This window comes from Bos taurus, chromosome 13, assembly GCF_002263795.3.
Source record: "Bos taurus isolate L1 Dominette 01449 registration number 42190680 breed Hereford chromosome 13, ARS-UCD2.0, whole genome shotgun sequence".
Lineage (NCBI taxonomy): Eukaryota > Metazoa > Chordata > Mammalia > Artiodactyla > Bovidae > Bos > Bos taurus.
The window spans coordinates 21454663-21476951 of record NC_037340.1 but is presented as its reverse complement, the minus strand read 5'-3'; the positions used below and the strand labels follow the sequence as shown (position 1 = coordinate 21476951).

Below are 22289 nucleotides of genomic sequence, written 5' to 3'. Positions count from 1 at the left end.
TTAGATGTGCAAAATGATTTATGAATAAGTATAAAAAACTGCAATAGTATTATTTGAATTGGTTAAAAGGAAAACCATACATATGCACACAAAATTAAAAAGAGAAATACATTATAGTATTACTAGTGATTTTTTTCTGTTATACAAGTTGTAAGCAGTCAATTTGATTTGTTTTGTTCTTTTGGCATATCTTTATTTTGTACATTTTTTATAATGTGTTACTTCTATAGCAAGGGAAAAAATTCCTATGTCTCTACCTTTTGAAAGTCAAGTTCAAATATTCTGACTTGGTGAAACCTTCCCTCATCACCAATAGAAGATTTTCCTAGGCAGAGTATTTTAATGTGATCTCATAGAACTTTAATCAAACCCATTTCTGTGTTCTTCTCATGAAAGTGTAATTCTTGATTAAATGCCATTCCTTCACAAACTACCATGAACTTATCCATGGGAGGTGTCATGTCTTTATTCATCTTTGTGCTTTTTTTTGTTATTATAATAGATGTTCACTAAAACTGCCCAGGCTATTTCCTTGCGATATGTCCTGATACACTTAGGGTGGTGACCACGCATTTTCTATCATAGCAGCTCTTGCTTAAGGCACTCTAATTTCTCTGCTTAAAATTCTTAGCCTTGTATACTTATATTTATGGGGGTTATTTCTTGAGAAAATTAGATGTAGCCCTATCAATTTCTGTGCAATTTCCTATATTTTATCATCTTTTTCTATATGTGTTTCATCAAGTAAAATATTAGTGTTACAACATTCTATCTGTAGCATCCTTTAAAATCTTCAGAGAGATTAATACAGCAAGACAAAGTGATTTTCCCCCAAGTTATTCTACTTCTCACATTTAATTCATATATTTAATGCAATATATTTTCACATGACCTGAGAACCACAAAGCAATGGGCAAAACTATTCAGCTTTGACATCTCCAAATAATTTTACAAAAAGTTCTTTAAAAGAAATCACAGGAAAGACTTATGTTTCTGAATATCAAAGGCATTGTTAGGCAAGGATTCATAAATAATATATTAGTTACAGTAGAAAGCATATAATTCTTTAAACAAAACTGACACTTTGCTATCTATATTTAAATAAGAAATACTTTATATACAAAGATGTATTCATTTCATTAGAACTTCTTGAGTATTTATTAGCTGAAAACTTCCATGATTCATCTCCTTGCCTAATTCCCCTTAAGACACCTCAAGATAGTATTGGGGTGAAATATCTTGACACAGAAAAAATATTTCTTTATGTAGACCTATGATTTTCAGTTTAAAAAAATCATGTTCCAAATAGCCTCTTTGATAATGATAGAGATACTTCAAGTAAAAAACTGGGACAATAATGAGGAATAGAACTGGGAATAAGAGGAATAATGCAAATTTAGTCAAGAAATTTTGATGTTTTTACAAACTGTATCATATTTATAATACTATATTTTTACTCCATTGAATTCACTGTATTTTTCCCTTTTTTTTTTAAAAGAGAAATACTTAAATTTGAATATCAACTACCATTCCAATAGCAGTTTTAAAATACAGTTCAAGAATTTCTAAAATGCTATGAATATCTGAATTCTGTAGCTACTTTCTTAAATAACATTGCCTAATTAAACTGCTTGATTGCATACATTTATGCTGATTACACAATTTAACTCACATTGTAAATAAACCACAATCAACAAAATTACATTAAAAAAGAAATTAAGACAGTAAAACTGTACTAAAGTTAGATTTCAATTTCTCTGATATATTCCTGAAATAGTCAAACCACCAGGTAAGAATTAAGCCACCAAAGTGAGATAGAAATCCAAAGCAACATTTTAACCATGTATAGATCAGGAGGACACTGAAACTTTTTTTTTTTTTTTAACTTTACAATATTGTATTAGTTTTGCCATATATCGAAATGAATCTGCCACAGGTATACCTGTGTTCCCCATCCTGAACCCTCCTCCCTCCTCCCTCCCCATACCCTCCCTCTGGGTCGTCCCAGTGCACCAGCCCCAAGCATCCAGTATCGGGCATCGAACCTGGACTGGTGACTCGTTCCATATATGATATTTTACGTATTTCAATGCCATTCTCCCAAATCATCCCACCCTCTCCCTCTCCCACAGAGTCCATAAGACTGATCTATACATCAGTGTCTCTTTTGCTGTCTCGTACACAGGGTTATTGTTACCATCTTTCTAAATTCCATATATATGCGTTAGTATACTGTATTGGTGTTTTTCTTTCTGGCTTACTTCACTCTGTATAATAGGTTCCAGTTTCATCCATCTCATTAGAACTGATTCGAATGTATTCTTTTTAATGGCTGAGTAATACTCCGTTGTGTATATGTACCACAGCTTTCTTATCCATTCATCTGCTGATGGACATCTAGGTTGCTTCCATGTCCTGGCTATTATAAACAGTGCTGCGATGAACATTGGGGTACATGTGTCTCTTTCCCTTCTGGTTTCCTCAGTGTGTATGCCCAGCAGTGGGATTGCTGGATCATAGAATCTATTGCTTCATTCTTCCTTTATCCTTGAATTATTTTTTCTAAACATTTTTTTGACTCATACAAACAAATTCCAGATAAACTGGAGTAGTCTCCAGTTTTAAGTACTTATTAAAGTAAATACTTTAAGTACTTATTAAAGTAAGTACTTTAAGTACTTATTAAAGTAAGTACTTAAGTACTTATTAAAATACATTATAAAGTATCTAATTAGTCATCAATTGTTGAATTTTTAAGTTGATTGTAGAGGTTAACTTTTGTGAGCAGCCTTAACTCTTTTTCAGGAACAATTTATGAAAGAGGAATCTGCACTCTTATGTATTTAAACTCCATCAGTCTACAAAATAACCAGAAGGACATGAAGCCAGATATCCCATATTTTCATCAATCACTTTATGGTATCTTAAAACATTTATTTTTGCTTATTTGTTCAATGAAAAAACAGAATCTCACCAGTTTAATTTAACAATTTTACAATTTAACAATTAAAAAATTTAACAATTTTTGATTGTTAGTGAGTCAACATTTTTAATGCTATTCCCTTGTTTCTTTTTTGCTATCCTATTCAAGCCCTTTTGTGAGATAAGTAACTCATTTTTTAAATTTAAGGGATTGGTCAGCTTAGTAAAAACTCTATAAAATTTTTCAGAAAATCATTCATTATATAAATCTGTCTCAGACAAAGTTATTGAAATCATGATATATTTTCCTATTATATGAGACTATTATGTTGTTTAAGTACCTTTGTATGGTTATGACATAAAGGGAAGATACAGGGATATGTTTTCATATAAAGCTCAACAAACATGGTTTATATATTATGTATACATATATATGTGTGTGTGTGTGTGTATATTATTCAGCCATGAAAAGGAATAGAAATCTTATGTATAATACAACTTGGATAAACCTTGAAGAGTGTGCAAGCTGAAATAAACTAGACACAAAGGACAAATGTAATTCCATTTATCTGAAGTAGTCAAAACATTAGAGACAGAAAGTAGAGTAGAGGTTACCAGATACTTAAAAGGCAAAATAATGAGGAATTATTGCTTAATGAGTACAATCTGTGATGAAGAAAATGTTCTGGTGATTGATAGTAGGGATGGCTGCAACACATGATGAGTGTAGTTAATACCACTGAATTGCATAATTAAAAATTATTAAAATGGTAAATTTTCTGCTATGTGTATTTACCACATAAAAAATGAACCCTCATCAAAGAGGCCCATAAGCAATTATTGAATATTTGATGAATGAATGAATGAATAGAATTCATGAAAAATAGTAGGAAATCATTGGTTATAATTCTGGGAGGGTCCAAACTCTTATAAAATATTGGAATGTCCTCCTTTTTTCTGAAAGCTATCCACCCATCTGGTATTTTCCAGTTTTGAGTTTCCCTAGATATCAGGTAGTCTTCCAGAGACTTTCAAAAACACTGAAACTTCAAAGCCCCAACAAATGAAGTGCAGTCTCATACAACAAACAACTCCAAGAGCAGATATACAAATGGCGAGTCTGGTTCCAAATCAAGGACAAAAACACTGAACTCATTCATCATTTAAAAAAGGCCCCAGGAAGAAAAAGTGCAATTATTTGGGGGAAAGATTCCAAATTTTAAACAAGATAGAGTAGGGGTAAAGTAATAGAATATAAGTGAAAGTTATAATGCTGAACTCGTCCATTTTGTTAACAAAAATTTTAAACAAATAAAAAATTTAAAAAACAAACAGCATAAAAAGCTAGAAAGTCAACCTAGGATAAAGAAGGATGGCAGGTATACACTAATATTTAAATTTTAATCAATTTAAGCCCAGATATCTATTCACAATACCCTAGACACCAAAAGGAAGAAATTAAGGTAGTAAGGAGTATAAGCTAAAGTATTGAATGGGTATAAAAACAAGTCATGGGGGAGGTGGGATACACATTACATCAAAGAGCCAGACAAGTCTTTTGATTAATCTAGGAAAAGGAAAAAAGGAAAGAAAAAGAGGTTTTAATTGAAGTATTTAGATCCAACCAGTCCATTCTGAAGGAGATCAGCCCTGGGATTTCTTTGGAAGGAATGATGCTAAAGCTCAAACTCCAGTACTTTGGCCACCTCATGCGAAGAGTTGACTCACTGGAAAAGACTCTGATGCTGGGAGGGATTGGGGGCAGAAGGAGAAGGGGACGACAGAGGATGAGATGGCTGGATGGCATCACTGACTCAATGGACGTGAGTCTGAGTGAACTCCGGGAGCTGGTGATGGACAGGGAGGCCTGGCGTGCTGCAATTCATGGGGTTGCAAAGAGTCGGACACGGCTGAGCGACTGATCTGATCTGATCTGATTTAGAAGAAAAATGACAAAGTGAGAAAATGACAAAAATTTACAAATTATTTATGTAAAAATAATTTGGGGAGTTGATTAGAGAGAATTCTTTTGGAGTTAGCAGCTGGGCTGTCATATGCTTACTCTACGCAGATGTGACCTGCTGTGGTTTGCTCTGCATCTGGATCTGGGTCCATTGTTCTACGTTCTCCAGACAAAAGGAATGAACCTTGGTTGTCCTTTTACACTATATTGAAACCTGGGTAACGGTTGTACTCCATTTATAGCTTAATTAATTTAACTTAAGAATGGCCACGCTAAGTTGTTTCGGTCTTATTCAACTCTTTGCAACCGTATGGATTGCAACTGGCCAGGCTGCTCTGTCCATGGGATTCTCCAGGCAAGAACACTGGAGTAGACTGCCATTCCCTTCTCCAGGGGATCTTCCCTACCCAGGGTTTAAACCGGCATCTCTTATGTCTAACCTGCATTGGCAGACAGGTTCTTTACCACTAGTGCCACCTGGGAAGCCCTAAGAATGGCCGTACTTGAAAAAAGAACACTGGGAAAGAGAGATATCAAAAAATTAAACATATATGTACAATTCTGCCCCTAACCAATTCACACTTCAAAAACTGGTGATAACTGGCCATGAACATTTCCAGTGTTCATACACAGAAATCACAATTTGAACTTAACTCCAGTCCTACTCCAACATAAGCCTCTTCATCTCTTGTAGAATAAATTAACACACATTAATATGTTTTTATTTCTACACAGATAATTTTCTTTCACATTTCCCTAGAGGAAAACACAAAATGCTCTGAGGCAAATTTTCAAATGTATTGCTTATAAAGAATGGCATGTGAATAAAGAGAAGAAAACATGTCAGCTTGTTCTTGCTTTAACTTTATGTAATGTCTCACATCTCACAACACACTGCTCTAGAGTGAAGTGTTTTAACCTGCCTTTTGTTATGAATTACTTGGCTGGGTAACAGACAGGCAGTCTGGGATCATTTTTGTAAAGCCATCAATATCCTTCAGTGCTATTCAGAATGCCAAGAGAATGCTTTCTTCCTCTTTTTACTTATCCATCAAATACTTCATGAAGTTTAATTAAAATTAAGTCAAAAATATTCTGTGTGCTTGTATAAACCTTAAATTTGTTAACCTATTATTGGATTTTCAAAAATACCTGGTTAGAAAACTGATTTAATTTTCTATTTATATGTAAATTTGTTTCTAAGCTTAGATGCAGGTCTGCTCTGAGAATGCTAATCCTAACTTTACCATATTTAAACTCATTCTGGGGCCAATTAGAAAGGCCTCATGCCAATCCATAATACATTTACCAATATCAGACATTTGAAACATTTCAAAGCACTCCCCCAAATGCCTATGTCACTTCCTGTTTAAGAAAAGAAATGCATTCTTCTCAACTTACTGTACATTCATTCATTCATTCATTTGCATGAATTACATCTTGTTACAGGCCATCTTCAAACTTCCCAAAGGCTTCCCAGCGGTATGTAGAAGAAGCAACCAGAGCTGTGGCACAGGCAGGAAGGGACATTCTACTGGAGAATCTGAAGGAGGAATAGTGTGTTTGGAAGAGAAGGAGCCTGGGCAAAGAGCATAAGAGTAGGCTGGGGAAGTGAGGAGGAACCAGATTACATAGGGCACTAGCAGTGTGTAAGGAAGTGGGGTTTTACTCTGAGACAGATGGAAAGTCAGTGGAAGGGTTTAACCAGGAAAGGGCATGATCTGACACATGTTTTCAAAAGATCACCTCCACTACTAGGAATATAAGTTGTTTTTTTATCATTTTAGGCTCTACTGATAACAGTAAGAAAGAAAACACTTTTATTCTGAAGATGTTCAGCTGCCATATAGAAAGACTAACATGTTCACTCAATAAGGGCTTGACTGATTCCAATGAGCTGTCAATTAGCATAAAAGAGTGGACTACGGTAAGAAAAATGAGTAATTAAGGTGACAGGTGACTAACAACTTAAATGTCTAGGATCATTAATTCTCATTTCATGTATTTAATAAGACACATAAAATATTTGACTGTGAATTTTATATATGAAACATCATCAGCAATGTCTCTAAGAAAAGGAAAAAAACTAGTGTCCACTATAATCTACTACTATAGTATCTCCACGATACTAGAATATACATTTAAATTCCATATATTAAGGTGTGGCATGGAGGAACAAAGAACAAGATTTGTTCTGTCTTTATTTAATACCACAGTAGGTAGAAAGAATAGCAATTTTGGCTTAAAGTAAAAGAAAAGGCAGTACAGTGCGGGGGGGGGGGTGGCCCTCAAAATTTAGGGTGGCTTATTTTTCACAAGCAGAGACTGTGTCCAAAGTTCACATTTCTCCCAAAAATCTAACCAAAGATCATTTTTAAGTATTTATTGCCCTAATAAATTAGGAATGCAAAACTAATAATGAAGCGGTTTTCTTTGACAAATGATAAACCTTTAAAGTTCTGTTAGATGCTTAATAAATTTTTTTGGAAAGAATGAGTTAAATAACATAATCTCAGGAAAAAAAGCGGAAGTACAATTTCCTTCTAGAAGAGTAAATATGAAAGGGGAAATTACGGGTAGCTGTTATGAAATCAAAAGGCCTATGTGTTACACTTTAATAAATTTTTCCTAAAACAGCAAAAATGCACTCAAATTAGTTTCTCAAGCTTTAGAATGCATCAGAATCACAGTGTCCCTGAAAATTCCTAAAGTCCACTCTCTTTAAGAAGGCCACCGGAGATTCTGAGGCAGGTAGACCAGAGAACAATGCTTGGAGAAACACTGCCATAGTAAAACTCCAAAGAATTTTATCTCCTCTGTGTCCGGAATTAAACATCGTATGTTTATACCTTGGGGGCACCTTTCAAAGTTACGGAATATGGAGGAACATGAAGGAAAACATTAAATAGTCTGTGGATATTGGCTCTGATGTTATTCTGACATAGAAAAGACTTCTCTTCCAATATTTACAGCCTTATTTTAACTCCTTATCTGCCTATACTACTTTGAAAAGTACTTTCTAAACCATTATCTACTTTATTTTTCTCAATAGCCCTTGAATTATGAAAGGCACTATCATGGAAAATTGAAGAAAACTGCTTCTCTCCTCTCTTTTTGATTTTCACAAGAAAATGGCATTGTCCTCTGATTTGGCTAGATTCATTTAGAAAAAGGGATGGAATTAAGCAATTACCCACTGATTGTTGTTGAATCTACTATTGATATTTATATCAATTGATTCACTAGTGAAGATTCATGGAGAAGGCAATGGCACCCCACTCCAGTACTCTTGCCTGGAAAATCCCATGGACGGAGGAACCTGGAAGGCTGCAGTCCATGGGGTCGCTGAGGGTCGGACACGACTGAGCGACTTCACTTTCACTTTCCACTTTCATGCATTGGAGAAGGAAATGGCAACCCACTCCAGTGTTCTTGCCTGGAGAATCCCAGGGACGGGGGAGCCTGGTGGGCTGCCGTCTATGGGGTCGCACAGAGTCGGACACGATTGAAGTGACTTAGCAGCAGTAGCAGTGAAGATTCAAGATTTAGAATTTTCTCATAATTGATTAAGTTGGGGTTACCTGAAGAGAGTTGCTGCTTAGAAGATTTTTTATCCACTAAATGAGATATGAATAATTTTAGATTTAAAAAATATACTAAAGCCCATATAAATGGAATAAAAAAGCAGGTGCTGATATGAACTTTATGATAACATATTTATATTTTAGCAGATTCACTTCTCACAGAGATAAACTGACTTTTAAGAGCTGCTGTTCTTTGTTCAGTAATACCAATCATAATAATATCATGCAATGATTCAGTATCCCTTCAGCAATACAAATGATGTCCCTGTAGAATGAAGGTTATATTGTTTATTTCTGTACAATTCTGTTTTGCAATGAGCATCACTAACAAAGAAGCTGATTTTTATTGTGTGTTTTTTTTTTAATGCAAAACCTGCCAACTAGATGCTGAATAGGCATCTCAAAAAAAAAAAAAAGATGTCCTTCAGGAGGTGAATGGATGAATTCATGGTAGTACATCCAGACAATGGAACATTATTCAGCATTAAAAAGAAATGAACTATCAAGCCCTGAAAAGACATGGAGAAAACTTAAGTGAATATTAGAAAGTAAAAGAAGCCAGTATAAAAAGGCTGCATACTGTGATTCCAACTATTTGACTTTCTGCAAAAGGCACAATTATGGAGGCAGTAAAAAGATCAGTGGTTGCAGGGGGTTAGAGGATGAGGAAAGATGTAGAGGGAGAATGCAGGGAATTTTTAGGACAAAGAAACTACTTCAATATTATAATCAGGGACATATCTCATTATAAATTTGTCCAAAGCCATAGAATATACAGCATTAATAGTGAATCTGAATGTAACCTATGTACTATGGATAATAACCATGTGTCAGTGTAGGTTCATAGATTGTAACAAATATGCTGTTCTGGTGAGGAGTATTGATAGTGGGATAGGTTGTACATGTAAGTGGCACAGAATAAATGACACATTTTTGTACCTTTTTCTCTTTTGCTGTAAACCTAAAAATGCTCTAAAAATAAAGCCTATTTTTGAAAATCTCTTGCTATTGCCCATAAAAAATTTAGCCAGTGACCATGATTTCCATATTTAAATGATATAAGTACATTATCACTTTTAAATTAAAAAAAAGATTAATTTTGCTCCACTTAACAAAGAATCAAAGTAATAAATCAGACAGGTATTATTATTTGGATTGTATTCCAAATCCCATAGTGGAAATAAGCTCATGAGTATATGATGTTCAAGAAGAAAAATGATTGTGAAGGTTATGACTAAATCAGGATAGTGAAAAGGGCTAACAGAATGCAGGGATGACTCTGACTGCATCCATAGCAAATCAGACACAAATGACCAACAAAGAACTCTAGGATTAAAACAAGTCATGTGAAGTGTTGTTATTTCTTCCTCAAGGAAAAAGATTCTAGTCACCTTAGGTGACTCCCTGATTTGAAGAATGTTTTACAAAAATCCAGCTTCAAAAAAATGAGTGCATATACTCTGTTGGGGGAAAAGTCCTTGTTATCTGTGTCTAAAAGTCAAATGGCAGCATAATATGCAGAGGCCAAAGTCAGTTGAGAAGACTATGTATTTTGAGCTAATGATAACACCATTTGGGATTTCTCTTTTACTCTTTGTCAAAGAACTTCAGTGGTTTTCCCATGTATTACCCATCTAAATCAGAAGTCACATATGGATGTGAGAGCTGGATGATAAAGAAGGCTGAGTACCAAAGAATTGATGCCTTTGAAGTGTGGTGCTGGAGAAGACTCTTAAGAGCCCCTTGGACTGCAAGGAGATTAAGGCAGTCAATTCTAAAGAAATCAACCCTGAATATACACTGGAGGGATTTATGCCGAAGCTGAAGCTCCAATAATTTGGCCACCTGATACAAAAAGCCGACTCATTAGAAAAGACCCTGATTCTGGGAAAGATTGAAGGCAGGAGGAGAAGGGGATGATAGAGGATGAGATGGTTGGATGGCATCATCAACTCAATGGACACGAGTTTGAGCAAGATTCGGGAGACAGAGAAGGACAGGGAAGCCTGGCGTGCTGCAGTCCATGGGGTCACAAAGAATCAGACATGACTGAGCGACTGAACAACAATTGTATGGTGATGAATGGAAATTAAATTTTTGGTGGTGAGCATGCTACAGAATATACAGAAGTAGAAATACAGTATTGTACACATGAAACATAAACTAATGTTACTTCAATTTAAGAAAATCAAGAAAATAGAACACTCAGTGCTTTCTTTGAAAGCTTTGGAATGTAATCCTTAATAAATTAATCAAGACCAGCTCAAAATACATTTTATAAAACCAGAGGTTACGGACTGAATTTTGTGTCACTCCAAAATTCACAGGTTGAAGCTCTAACATTGAGTCTGGCTGTATTTCAGATTTGGCCTCTCAGGAAGTCATTAAGGTTAAATGAGTTCATAAGAGTGAGCCCTGACCTCACAGGATTAGTGATACAATAAGAAGAAACAAAAAAAAAAAAAAAAAAGAAGAAACACCAGAGGAAAAGCTATGTGACAACATAGTGAGAAGGTGGCTGTGTACAAGCTAAGATTCTTACTAGAAACTGAATTTGCCAGCAACTTGGATTTCTAGCCTCAAGAACTGTGAGGAAAAAAAAAAAAATTGTTAAACTGCTCAGTGTATAGTATTTTTTAATAGCAGTTCGAGCACAATAAGACACTAAATCATGTCATCGTGCACTTGTGCTCAATTGTGTTTAACTCTTTGTGATGCCATGGACTGTAGCCTCCTGGGGTATTCTATCTGCAGAATTATCCAGGCAAGAATACTGGATGGGGTAGCCATGTCCTCCTCCAGGGGATCTTCCCGACCTAGGGATCAAACCCACGTTTCCTGCGTCTCCTCCATTAACAGGTGGATTGTTTACCGCTGAGCTCTCTGGGAAGCTGTAAGACACTAGACTTACCAACAAATGTTACCTGATTCTCTACTGTGTGTTTGGTATTTAAGTAGCTTTTGTGAAGGACATACAAGAATATCAGGCTCCCCCCCATCCCCCGCAAATACACCTTGATAAAATACACTGATACACTATGACCTTCAACTATATATATCCACCACAAAGATTCATTCATTTAAGCAAAAAATAGATACAAAAGAAATCATAACATTTTGTTATTTAAAAAAATGCAAAGACCTGCCATCAGATCGACATTCCTTCTCATCTTTTCAATATCTTGTATGTTCACAGTTTAGCAAAATATAATTGAAATAAGAAGCCTGAGGCATTACAAAAATCATCAAAGAGAATTTTAATAACACATAAGATACTTTGATATTACTTCAAATACACCCAGCACATATGACATTTAACTGACAAAAAGAACCATTTTTTAAAGAGATTTTTAATGATATAGACTCGATTGGAAATTGAAGCAACTGCCAACCTCTCAGATCAATCTGGATTGTTTAGGCTTAGCCATTTCTCCACTGTGGATATGTCAGAGGCAAAGTTTATTTCAGGAGATGGTTTAGAGGCAGCTCACATTATTACATATGCGGGAACTTAACTAGCCCCTGGTTATAAGGCAAACCAGATCAGTTGTACCTTCAGAGAATCTAAGATAGGGAGGGAAAAAAAAAACCTCATACCAACTCAAATGATAATTTGAAGAACTTGCTTAAAATATATTGATAAAAAAGTAGTTTATCCAAGTTGGCTCAGGTTATTTTGAAACTATTTAATGAGTATGTGCCAAATACTGAACGAAGTTCAGGAAACACAAAATTCGCCTTGTGCAGAGGTATCACGAAATAGTTTTACCATACGCCTTCCCATTCCAAGGTGGGAATGAAATTTCAAAGAGTCAGACATGACTGAGCGACTAACACTTTCACACACATGTAGCTTTGGCTTCCCTGGTGGTTCAGGCAGTAAAGAATCTGCCTGCAGTGCCAGAGACCTGGGTTCAATCCCTGGATAGGGAAGATACCCCAGAGAAGGGAATGGCAAGCCACTCCAGTATTCTCGCCTGGAGAATCCCATGGACAGAGGAGCCTGGTGGGCTATGGGTTACAGCCCATGGGACTTCAAAGAGTCGGACATGACTGAGAGACTAACACTTTCCTATTCCAATGGGAAAATTTCTTAAAGTGCTGTACAAAAACAAAATAAGCAAAACAAACATGTTCTGCAGAAAACAAAGTTTTCAGGAAGGTTTGGTTAAACCAAGTCAAATGTATTCAAAGGCTGAAGGACCACTCATAGTCATTACTGTGTTAAAGTGTAGCAAGATTCTCCAACCTGGAGGTTTGGCAACTTGGAGAACTTTTGTCCAGAAGCATTTCATGTGATTCTTGTTCCGCCTGCATACACACATTCATAGACACACATACATATATGAGAAAATGTTCATAAGTAATCATAGTCAATATTACCAAGTTCTTGTTTAATCATTTCCAAAGTTACAAGAAACAATAGTTGTGAGAGCATTGTGTTGTAATCAATACTTTGCAGAGTGGTCAATAACCTGTGACTAGAAAGCATCCAGCTTGCAGTGTGTGTGTGTGTGTGTGTGTGTGTGTGCGCGCGCGCACGCTTAGTTGCTCAGTTTTGTCCTACTCTTTGTGACCCCGTGGACTGTAGCCTGCCAGACTCCTCTGTCCATGGGATTCTCCAGGCAATAAAAGTGGAGTGGGTTGCCATTTTCTCCCCGAGGGGTTATTCCTGACTCAGGTATCAAATCTGGATCTCCTGCACTGCAGGCAGATTCCTTTCCATCTGAGCCACCAGGGAAGCCCCCAACTGCAATATTACTCACCAAATAGCAGGTCTGGTGATCATTAAAATGCTTAAAGTGCTTGGTCTTACATGGAATTATGATTGATTGATAGCACTTTATAATCTTGTTCAGATGCCAAGTAATTACTCAGGGGTGAAACTGGAAATAAGACACACATGATATTTTTGTGGTTCTGCAACTCTTAATACCCCTAGACCTAACAATGAATTCTGATGGTGCTAATTAACTTTGACCTCAGAACTAGGTTGCAATTAAAACTTGAGCAATAAAATTTCTTTTTATAAAGATTTTTTTTTTTTCAAAACGGGGTATGTAGAAAATTTCTACACAAATAAATCCTGTTTAACACAGCACTATTTGTTGCTCACATAAAATAACTAGAAATGACAGAGCTCAGATTTTTAAACACTGGGTAAAGACAAATTATAAAGAAGGAAGTAAGTGTACAAATAAATAATAAGATATATTTATTCTATAAAGATAGCAAAGAAATTGAGACATAAAATTTGAGAGTCAGAGGAATTTTAAAATTTAGTCTACTTCTGGTTAAGGTGGTAAACTACATCTGCATATTTGCTTCTGATCTTACTTTAAAACCCAATAAATCAGAGTGCAGGACTATTTAAATACAAAAATCCATACAAAAATTAAATGGAAGGGAAAGAAACAAATACAAAAGTTTAGCTGTCAGAAAAACAGACGAGAAACCAGACAGGACCAGAAAAACAAAAGGCTGATTTGCTCAGAATTTGGATATACCTACTATATCAGGAAGTAGGCACAGATGTGGGGCAGAAAATTGGGGAGGATTAAGAAGGCAATGGCACCCCACTCCAGTACTCTTGCCTGGAAAATCCCATGGGCAGAGGAGCCTGGTAGGCTGCAGTCCATGGGGTCTCGAAGAGTTGGACACGACTGAGTGACTTGACTTTCACTTTTCACTTTCATGCATTGGAGAAGGAAATGGCAACCCACTCCAGTGTTCTTGCCTGGAGAATCCCAGGGATGGGGGAGCCCGGTTGGCTGCCGTCTATGGGGTCACACAGAGTTGGATACGACTGAAGTGACTCAGCAGCAGCAGCAGCAAGAAGAAACTAGATCATCAGATTCTCTGTTCACCTTAGCAAAAAGTTGGAGGCATATTATCCAGAAAGGATAAAACAGAAGTGACACCAGATGCTATGTTTATGTTCCCCCAGGTTTTAAATGTTAAAGCCCCAATTTCTATGATGATGTTATTTAGAGGTAAGGTTTGGGGATGTATAATAATTAGGGCTAGATTGGGTCACAAGGGTGGGGACTTTACCAATGAAATTATTGCCCTTATAAACTTTCCCCCATGAGAGGATACAGCAAGAAGGTGGCCATCTGCAAACCAGGACATAAGACTTCACCAGATGCTCCACCTGTCAGCACCTTGATCTTGGACTCCCAGCCTCCGAAATTGTGAGAAACAAATATTTTTTCTTTAAGCTACCCAGTATATGGTATTTTATTAAGGCAGCCCAAACAGACTAGGACTTCAGGCAATAATGAAAGCAGGGACACTGCCTTGTAATCAGGAAGATTACTTAAAAGGTTATCATCTAAACGTGGAAACAGCTGCCCTCTATGCCATCCCTCACTGGCCTCCTAGGATCCTGGTGTCTGGGTTGAGGAACTGCAAGTAAATGAAGAGATTGTTCTCCATGGGATCCTGATAAACAGTAGATTCTTATCAGAAGCTTTGGAGCAGCAGCCAGATGTTCTATTAATACATTTAACAAGCTTACAGATGATATGGATGCTGTTGGTCACAGCCTATACTTTTAGTGACAAGTCCTAGAATCTGACCAACATAAAAGAAGGATAGAGACTGATACTGAGATTTCTCAACAAATGAGACTCAGCCAGATCAACCTAGAGTGAATGCAGTTAGCTTTATAGCACTCCATTCTACAATAATGAGTGAACAGCCAAGGACTTCCAGACATCTGAGGAATGTCTCTAATATAAAAGAGTTAAGACCAATCAGATACAGACAGGCTGAAGGGAAATGATGTTACGCAATGAGATGAACACTACCATAACTATCCTTAGAAATACCAGAGATAATATTTCACTCATGAAATAAGAACACAATTTTATTTCTTAAAAAAAAAAAACAGGGGAAAAGAACTCTAAGAAACCAACTTGATGTTAGGAATAAAAGAAGGCTTAGAAGAGAACTTTGACAGAAAAATTTAGCAAAAATTTTTAAAATGGGTGGAAAAATAAGAAGCAGCAAAGTGGAAAAAAAGACAGAGAATATTAACCTAGAAAGCCTTACTCTAAACTTAACCCGAATCTCACAACAGGAACTCCAGAAAGGGCGGTGGGGGGCACAGATGAAATGGAGAAGAGTAAAACATTAATCAGCCAAGTAAGGAAATTTCCCAGAAATGATGAGTTTCCAAACCGATAGAAACCACTGGGTCTATACACACACACACTTGGCAGAGCAGCATGAAATTTTTGAACACTGTGGATATGACAACCAAAATATGTTGAAAGAGAGATGAAGAATAGACCACAGACCAAAAGGTGAAAATGGTTTAAGACTTCTCAAAAGTGTAACAGGAAACTAGAAGAAAAAAAAAAAAAAAAAAACCTTCAAAAATTGTGAAGGTAAATGAATTCCAACTTAAAAATTCTATATGCAGTCAATTTTGCATGAAAGTACAACACTTAAGATATGCCAAGTCTCAAAAATCTCTCTCTCAAGCATTCTTTTTCAGGAAACTACTGGAGCGTATACTCCTGTACCAAAATCACGTCTTAAAGGAAATGCTAGACCAAGAACTTATGAAGCTAGAAACCCAATTCAAAAGAGAGATGAAGGGAATCCTAATACATACATAGCTCAGCGCCAAAATGTGCTTTCACAGTCCAAATAATGTTAATGTTTGGAAGCTGGAAAAGATGGTGTGTAATAGGAAGTTGGGGTTAATACAAAGAGCTAAAATCTCATTTTGCAATTGTGTATTATGAGATGGTAAAGTTGAAAAACCAAAGCTAGCACCATAAGCATACTATCTAAATATGTGTTAATAAATATCAAGAGGAATAGTTAAAAAGAAGTGAAAACAGCCACCACTGTCAAGTGGGAAATTATAGGCCTGTGGATGTGGGCTGAGGACGGTTATTTGTGTTTTTTTTTGTTTTGTTTTGTTTTTTGCTGTGGACCATTTTAAAAGTCTTGATTGAACTTGTTTCAATATTACTTCTGTTTTCTGTTTTGTTTTTTTGCCCACAAAGCATGTGGGTGGAATCTTAGCTCCCTGACCAAGGACTGAACTTGCAACCCCTGCATCAGAAGGCAAAGTCTTAACCACTGTACCACCAGAGAAGTCCCCTGACGATATTTATTCAACTCTTTAAACCATTTGACACACTAGTGTCTATGAAAATGGGAAGAATAACAATGAATTAATCTAACACTCATTTTAATCATGAAGAACCCGAGAGACTCAGAATTATGACCTTTTCCTTGGTCCCTCAATAAGTGGCCTTTAAGAATCAGGACCAGAGTATTTCATTGTTTCATTATTTAACCTGGCATAATTATGTTCTTAAACATAACCACAGTCATAAAACTTTAGATAATTGTTCACTCAGTCATTTCACAAAAATCTACTGAGTGCAAACTAGTTCTCAGGGGTAAAATAGGGAGCAAAACTAGACCCCGTCTCTGTCCCCATGGAGTTTATGAGTTGCTCGGAGACATTTTATATGACATTTACTGTTAACTAGAAGACCATAGATTTGGAAATTAAGTCTCCTAGTCATATATTCATCTGTTTCTTTCCTACATTCCTTCTGAACGTTTCTACCCACATCCAGTCTAACTCTTGACTTCATTTACTGACACAGTAAGCACTGAGACATTTATTTTTCCTTTCTTTCTCCGCGCCAAGGAAGGTCCGGCCACCACCAGCATTTCAAGAGTGGCCTTTACACGACTTCATGTTTCCATGTCAGTGCTGCTTTGTCGCCAACATTTCAGCCCACAGACTGGCTGACAGCCCCGCCAGAGCCACAGAAACCACCAGCTGGTTGGGGAACCAACGATTTACGTCTCGTGGTGCAATGAGGATTCTGTAAGTGGTAGATTTTGTTGAGGATTGTGGAACTACGTGAGAAACTGGCCACCTTCCGACTTCCTGATGGAAATGTGACATACGAAATTCTCTTAAAGGAACAGTACTACAATCTTGACAGACATGGGAACCATTCTCCGACCTTTCAAAAATAACTTCAAACGGCAAACTGTTTGATGTGCTCTGTCAATCTTGCTCTCCTCTTATTTAGGTTCTCAAAAAATTCAAGTATCACATATTTTAAAGTTCAAAATATTATGCATAAAAGTTGTGCATCCTAACTCCTTAAAGTTACTCACAGTTAACTCTAAAGATTCCTTAGTTTCACTCATGAAACTCCCTTGAAAAAATAAAATGTTCTAATTTTAGTTATTTATTCTTTATCTAAAATGAAGGCTTCTTCAGTCTGTTTTTGGAAGTGTTTTAATACTCTTTCATTCATTCTCTTACTGACTGTCCTGAATGTCAGACGGAGGCAGAATGGCGCTCTCCCAGCAAGCTCAGACCCCATAATGATAGGTGTTCAACCCAAGAGTGCTTATTAATGGTTGTTCTTGGGGCTTTCTGGCTGATGGGCTACCATTCCCTTACCACTTCCTCTCAGACTGGTAATTCATCATCAGAGGGAAAATTCCATTACTATAACTTTATTCTGTAGCAGCAAAACTGGCATTCCTCTTTAAAGGTAAACCTGAAGCTTAAGCTTTTGACTCCATAGTTTCCACCAGAGCAACTTTGTCATATATTTCTTCTTACTAATTTTAGGCTTTAAGTAGAAATTAGAAATTTCTAACTAAAAACCGAGAGGCCAAAACATCCTTAGTGTTAGTCGCTCAGTTGTGCCTGACTCTTTGTGACCCCCATGGACTGACTCGCCAGGCTCCTCTGTCCATGGAATTCTCCAGGCAAGAACACTGGAGTGGGTAGCCATTCCCTTCAAAGAGGATCTTCCCAACCCAGTGATCGAACCTGGGTCTCATGTGTTGCAGGCAGATTCTTTACCATCTGAACCACCACAATATTCTTTTTTGCCTCTGAATCCCTTTATGATAATGAAAACATTGAGGTTACCTTGACAGCGCTGGCCAGAGTTCCAGCTAGAAAGCATCCTGTACATTCTCAAATCCCAGAGGATGTTAGACAACCGAAAGAGCTGCATCAATTGCAAATGACAAAATTTCTCAAAAAACATAGAAATTAACTGAAGTTATAGCTTATTTTTATTTTATTTTTGACAGAGTTGCCCAATTCATAGGAGAGTTAATGAAATCTTATGGGTTTTTCCTTTAGCAAAAATAGTAATTTCTTTAACCCTTTCAATATTTTTCTTAATTCTGACTCTCCTTTCCAGGTAGATAGGGAGTAGGGATATTTTAAATTTATTGTCTCACCACTGCCAAAAAAATTTTTTAAAGTACCTAAAGGACATTAATTAGTTCAGATTCCTCCAACTGCAATTAAATGCCACTTAGTTTTCATTTCAACTTTAACACCATAGTTCATCTGGTTATATTACTTCTACATCCTAATTTCTTAACTGTATCCATTCTCTCCTCACTGAAATCTCCCTTGCTCACTGTTGCTAGATACGTCATGATAGAGTCAAATGACCAGTTCAAAAACTTCTACTGGCTCATAACTATTGACAGAATAAAGGCTAGACCTATTAATCTGATACTAAAAAGACCATTCCAAATGATATCCCACCCGACTCTACAAACCTTCCAGCAAAAATAAACTGCTCCTCCACTCCCAAATAATCCTTGGACATTCCTACCTCAATGCCTAGTTTATGCCACTCCCTTGTCTTCGATTGCCGCTGCCCCCCCGACCCCCATCTATTCTGTTCTTAAGAATGTCATGGCACCTTTGGAGAAGGAAATGGCAACCCACTCCAGTGTTATTGCCTGGGAAAACTTGTGGACAGAGGAGCCTGGTGGGCTTCAGTCCACGGGGTCAAAAAAGAGTTGGACAGGATTCAGTGACTAAACTGGAGAAGGCAATGGCACCCCAGTCCAGTACTCTTGCCTGGAAAATCCCATGAACGGAGGAGCCTGGTGGGCTGCAGTCCATGGGGTCGCTAAGAGTCGGACATGACTGAGTGACTTCACTTTCACTTTTCACTTTCATGCATTGGAGAAGGCAATGGCAACCCACTCCAGTGTTCTTGCCTGGAGAATCCCAGGGACGGGGGAGCCTGGTGAGCTGCCGTCTCAGGTCGCCCAGAGTCGGACACGACTGAAGTGACTTAGCAGCAGCAGCAGCAGCAGTGACTAAACAACAACAACACGGCACCCGGCTTGATTACACACACACAAGACTTTTCTCCTCCTCATCATGGCAACTGACGTATTCTGACTTACATCACTGGTAATCCCATCTTTTCTCTCCATGATGCCTGCATTGGGCATTGCTGCATTAAAAGGGTTTAATAAATGTTTGCTGAGAGTGAATAAAGGAGAAAACCACATGCCAAGCAGAAGTCTAGGACAACATAAGTTACCTAATAAACCATTAAATGTAGAAAACCCAAATGTGCTTCTTTTGCCCAGGCATTGTTCATTTTCCTTCATCCTAGAATTCTGACCTTAGCAATCTTTACCCTTGAGCGTGACCCCTTTGCAGGCTACCAACTCACTAGGCTATGCAACTTGCCTCTCTTGCCTCAGAATATAATCCCCTCTTCTCAGGCCTTTTATTTCTTCCTTACCTCTGATTTAGGGCATAGCAACCTTGACTGTCAAAGTCGAAACATTAACTAGTCTATAGTGGGCTTCCCTAATAGCTCAATTGGTAAAGAATCCACCTGCAATGCAGGAGACCTGGGTTTGATTCCTGGGTTGGGGAGATCCTCTGGAGAAGGGATAGGCTACCCTTCTATAAAAAAAATCTATAGTACTTTTCCACATATTTATGATAAGAGGGAACTGAGATTGTGTGATAGACCCAAATACACAGGGTTTTGCTTTGGTTTTAGTCCATAATTTTCATCTCTTAAAACAATTCATTGATCATGTAATAATTAGCATATTCAAATATTGGTTTATGCTCTCTCTCATAGCGTGCTGAAGTCCATGGGGTCACAAAGAGTTGGACACGACTGAGTGACTGAACTGAACTGATAGCTCCTTGAAAAATAGAAATAATTAAAAGGTAAGCAGTAGAATGCAACAGTAATATATTTGCATAATTTAGCAACCTCAAAATGTACAAAATAATCACAAACTGGCTCTGCTATAAATTAATCATATCTATTTAAAAATTGTACTTAAACTCAAAAATCCTACTAAGGAAAAGAGAAAGGAGCAGTGCAGGATGTGAAAGACACTGGGAACAGCTGCATAATTTAATCCTAACACATCCGAGGGATTTTACACTTGTTAGGCCCAAGCCAACTTCTGACAAATGACTCTGTGATGTTGGAATGAAAATCGGGGCGCGACTCCCACGGTAGAACATGTTTAGTCTAGATTCCTTGGGACTTGTTCAGGACCACTCAGGGGTACCAGAGGGACTCCAGGTTTGTCGTCCATGACATTTTCACCACCCTAGTTCTTGGAGGTGCCAGCAAGTTGCATCTTATTCCCCAGAAATCCCTTCCTGAACCATGGTGGTACGCTTGGGGGCTACGAAGCCATACCAGAGGATCTGCATATCTTATAGTCAGGAAACTCTAAAAGATGCCTTATGTTTGCACAATGTAACTGCTGGAAAAATTCAACAACTGTCTCCTAAATAACAAGAGTATGCCAAGGTAATGTCTTCACAGGATGTAGAGGAAGTTACTACATGTGCTTCACAGTCAGAAACTGCTCAGAAATCTGAAGGATTATGTGAGGTAATCCAATAGTGTTTCCATTGGAAACAGAAAGCTGAAGTCCACTTTACAGTTACACACAACACAGAGGCATTCGCTGTCTACTGCTTAATTCTATCTTTCTCACATGAACTGCCTTGGAAATGTCACTGTAGTCTGCCAAGCGACTTACTGTTTCTAAATTTTAATTGTGATTAGATAGTTGATGCATAAGAGGTATGAGGACTGTCAAGAGCAAAAAGTTGCTCCCAAGCAATAAATCAGTCATTCATTACCTGAATAAGCCAATAAAATACAAAGCAGGGGCTTGACAAAACACAATCATGCAAAATGCTTCCTTCTTGTTAAATGATGGCTCAATGTCTACTAAAAACAATGCAACCTGTGAAAGTAAAAGATCTCCTGAGACGGGGGAACTGGCTGGGGGACACAAGGTAATGCACAACTGTAGGGTAAGATTTAAATTCCACCAAGTCTATCGATCACTCTTCACTTAAACTAAAAATGTAGCCATTTTGTGACAGAGAATTCTGCCTTATAGTTTTCCCTATTCCTATGGAGAAAACAGAAAATGTGACACCTCTCTCTGAATCACATGTAGTGTATTGTCCTTTGACATTAAGAAAAGACTGTATATTAAACCATTACATCGTTTTCCCTTATATATATTTGTATCCTTTTTTATGGCCTGTCTCAATTGTTATAAGTACAGTATCCTACTGTTTCAACAAAGCAAAAGTTTTTCTGATGAGTTACCCAGGGTATGATAAGAAGAAAATTTATCTCATCATATTAATGGAAATACTGGCCAATGGCATAAAGGCATCTACAAAAATGTTCCCATGACACGCTAAAAGATTTCTCTCCAAACTGAATAGCCTGCCTTTCCACTAAATCCTCCCCCTCCCCAACATTTTCCAAAGATGCTTTGAAGTATGAGAACCCAAAAGTTGGAAAGTGCCGATTTGGGATGATGTTAGCAATTTAAGTCTTTATTTCTTATCTATCAATTCCCCTATGAATAAACTTTAATTTGCTCCCACATCCATTGGGGAGGGGCAAGAGGGCAGTGGAATAAAATGTCAGAAAGGCTAGTAACATACTTTTAAAATGAGCATTTTCAGTTCAAACCTCCAT

The 22289-nt window shown here is 37.2% G+C and overlaps 1 protein-coding gene across 7 annotated transcripts in view; it reads right to left on the bottom strand.

Annotated features, from left to right (window-relative positions):
- Positions 1 to 22289, bottom strand: part of PLXDC2 (plexin domain containing 2) — a 430201-nt gene that overhangs the window by 265430 nt on the left and 142482 nt on the right. For 5 of the 7 annotated variants that reach the window (XM_015473986.3, XM_059892585.1, XM_059892586.1 and 2 more), the window contains one exon: positions 6287 to 22289. This exon is cut by the window's right edge. The exons of the other annotated variants lie outside the window; for them this stretch is intronic. In XM_015473986.3, coding sequence (XP_015329472.1) covers positions 6287 to 6293 — 7 coding nt within the window. In that variant the 5' untranslated portion in view covers positions 6294 to 22289. The remainder of the gene's footprint in view (positions 1 to 6286) is intronic. 7 annotated transcript variants of the gene reach the window in all.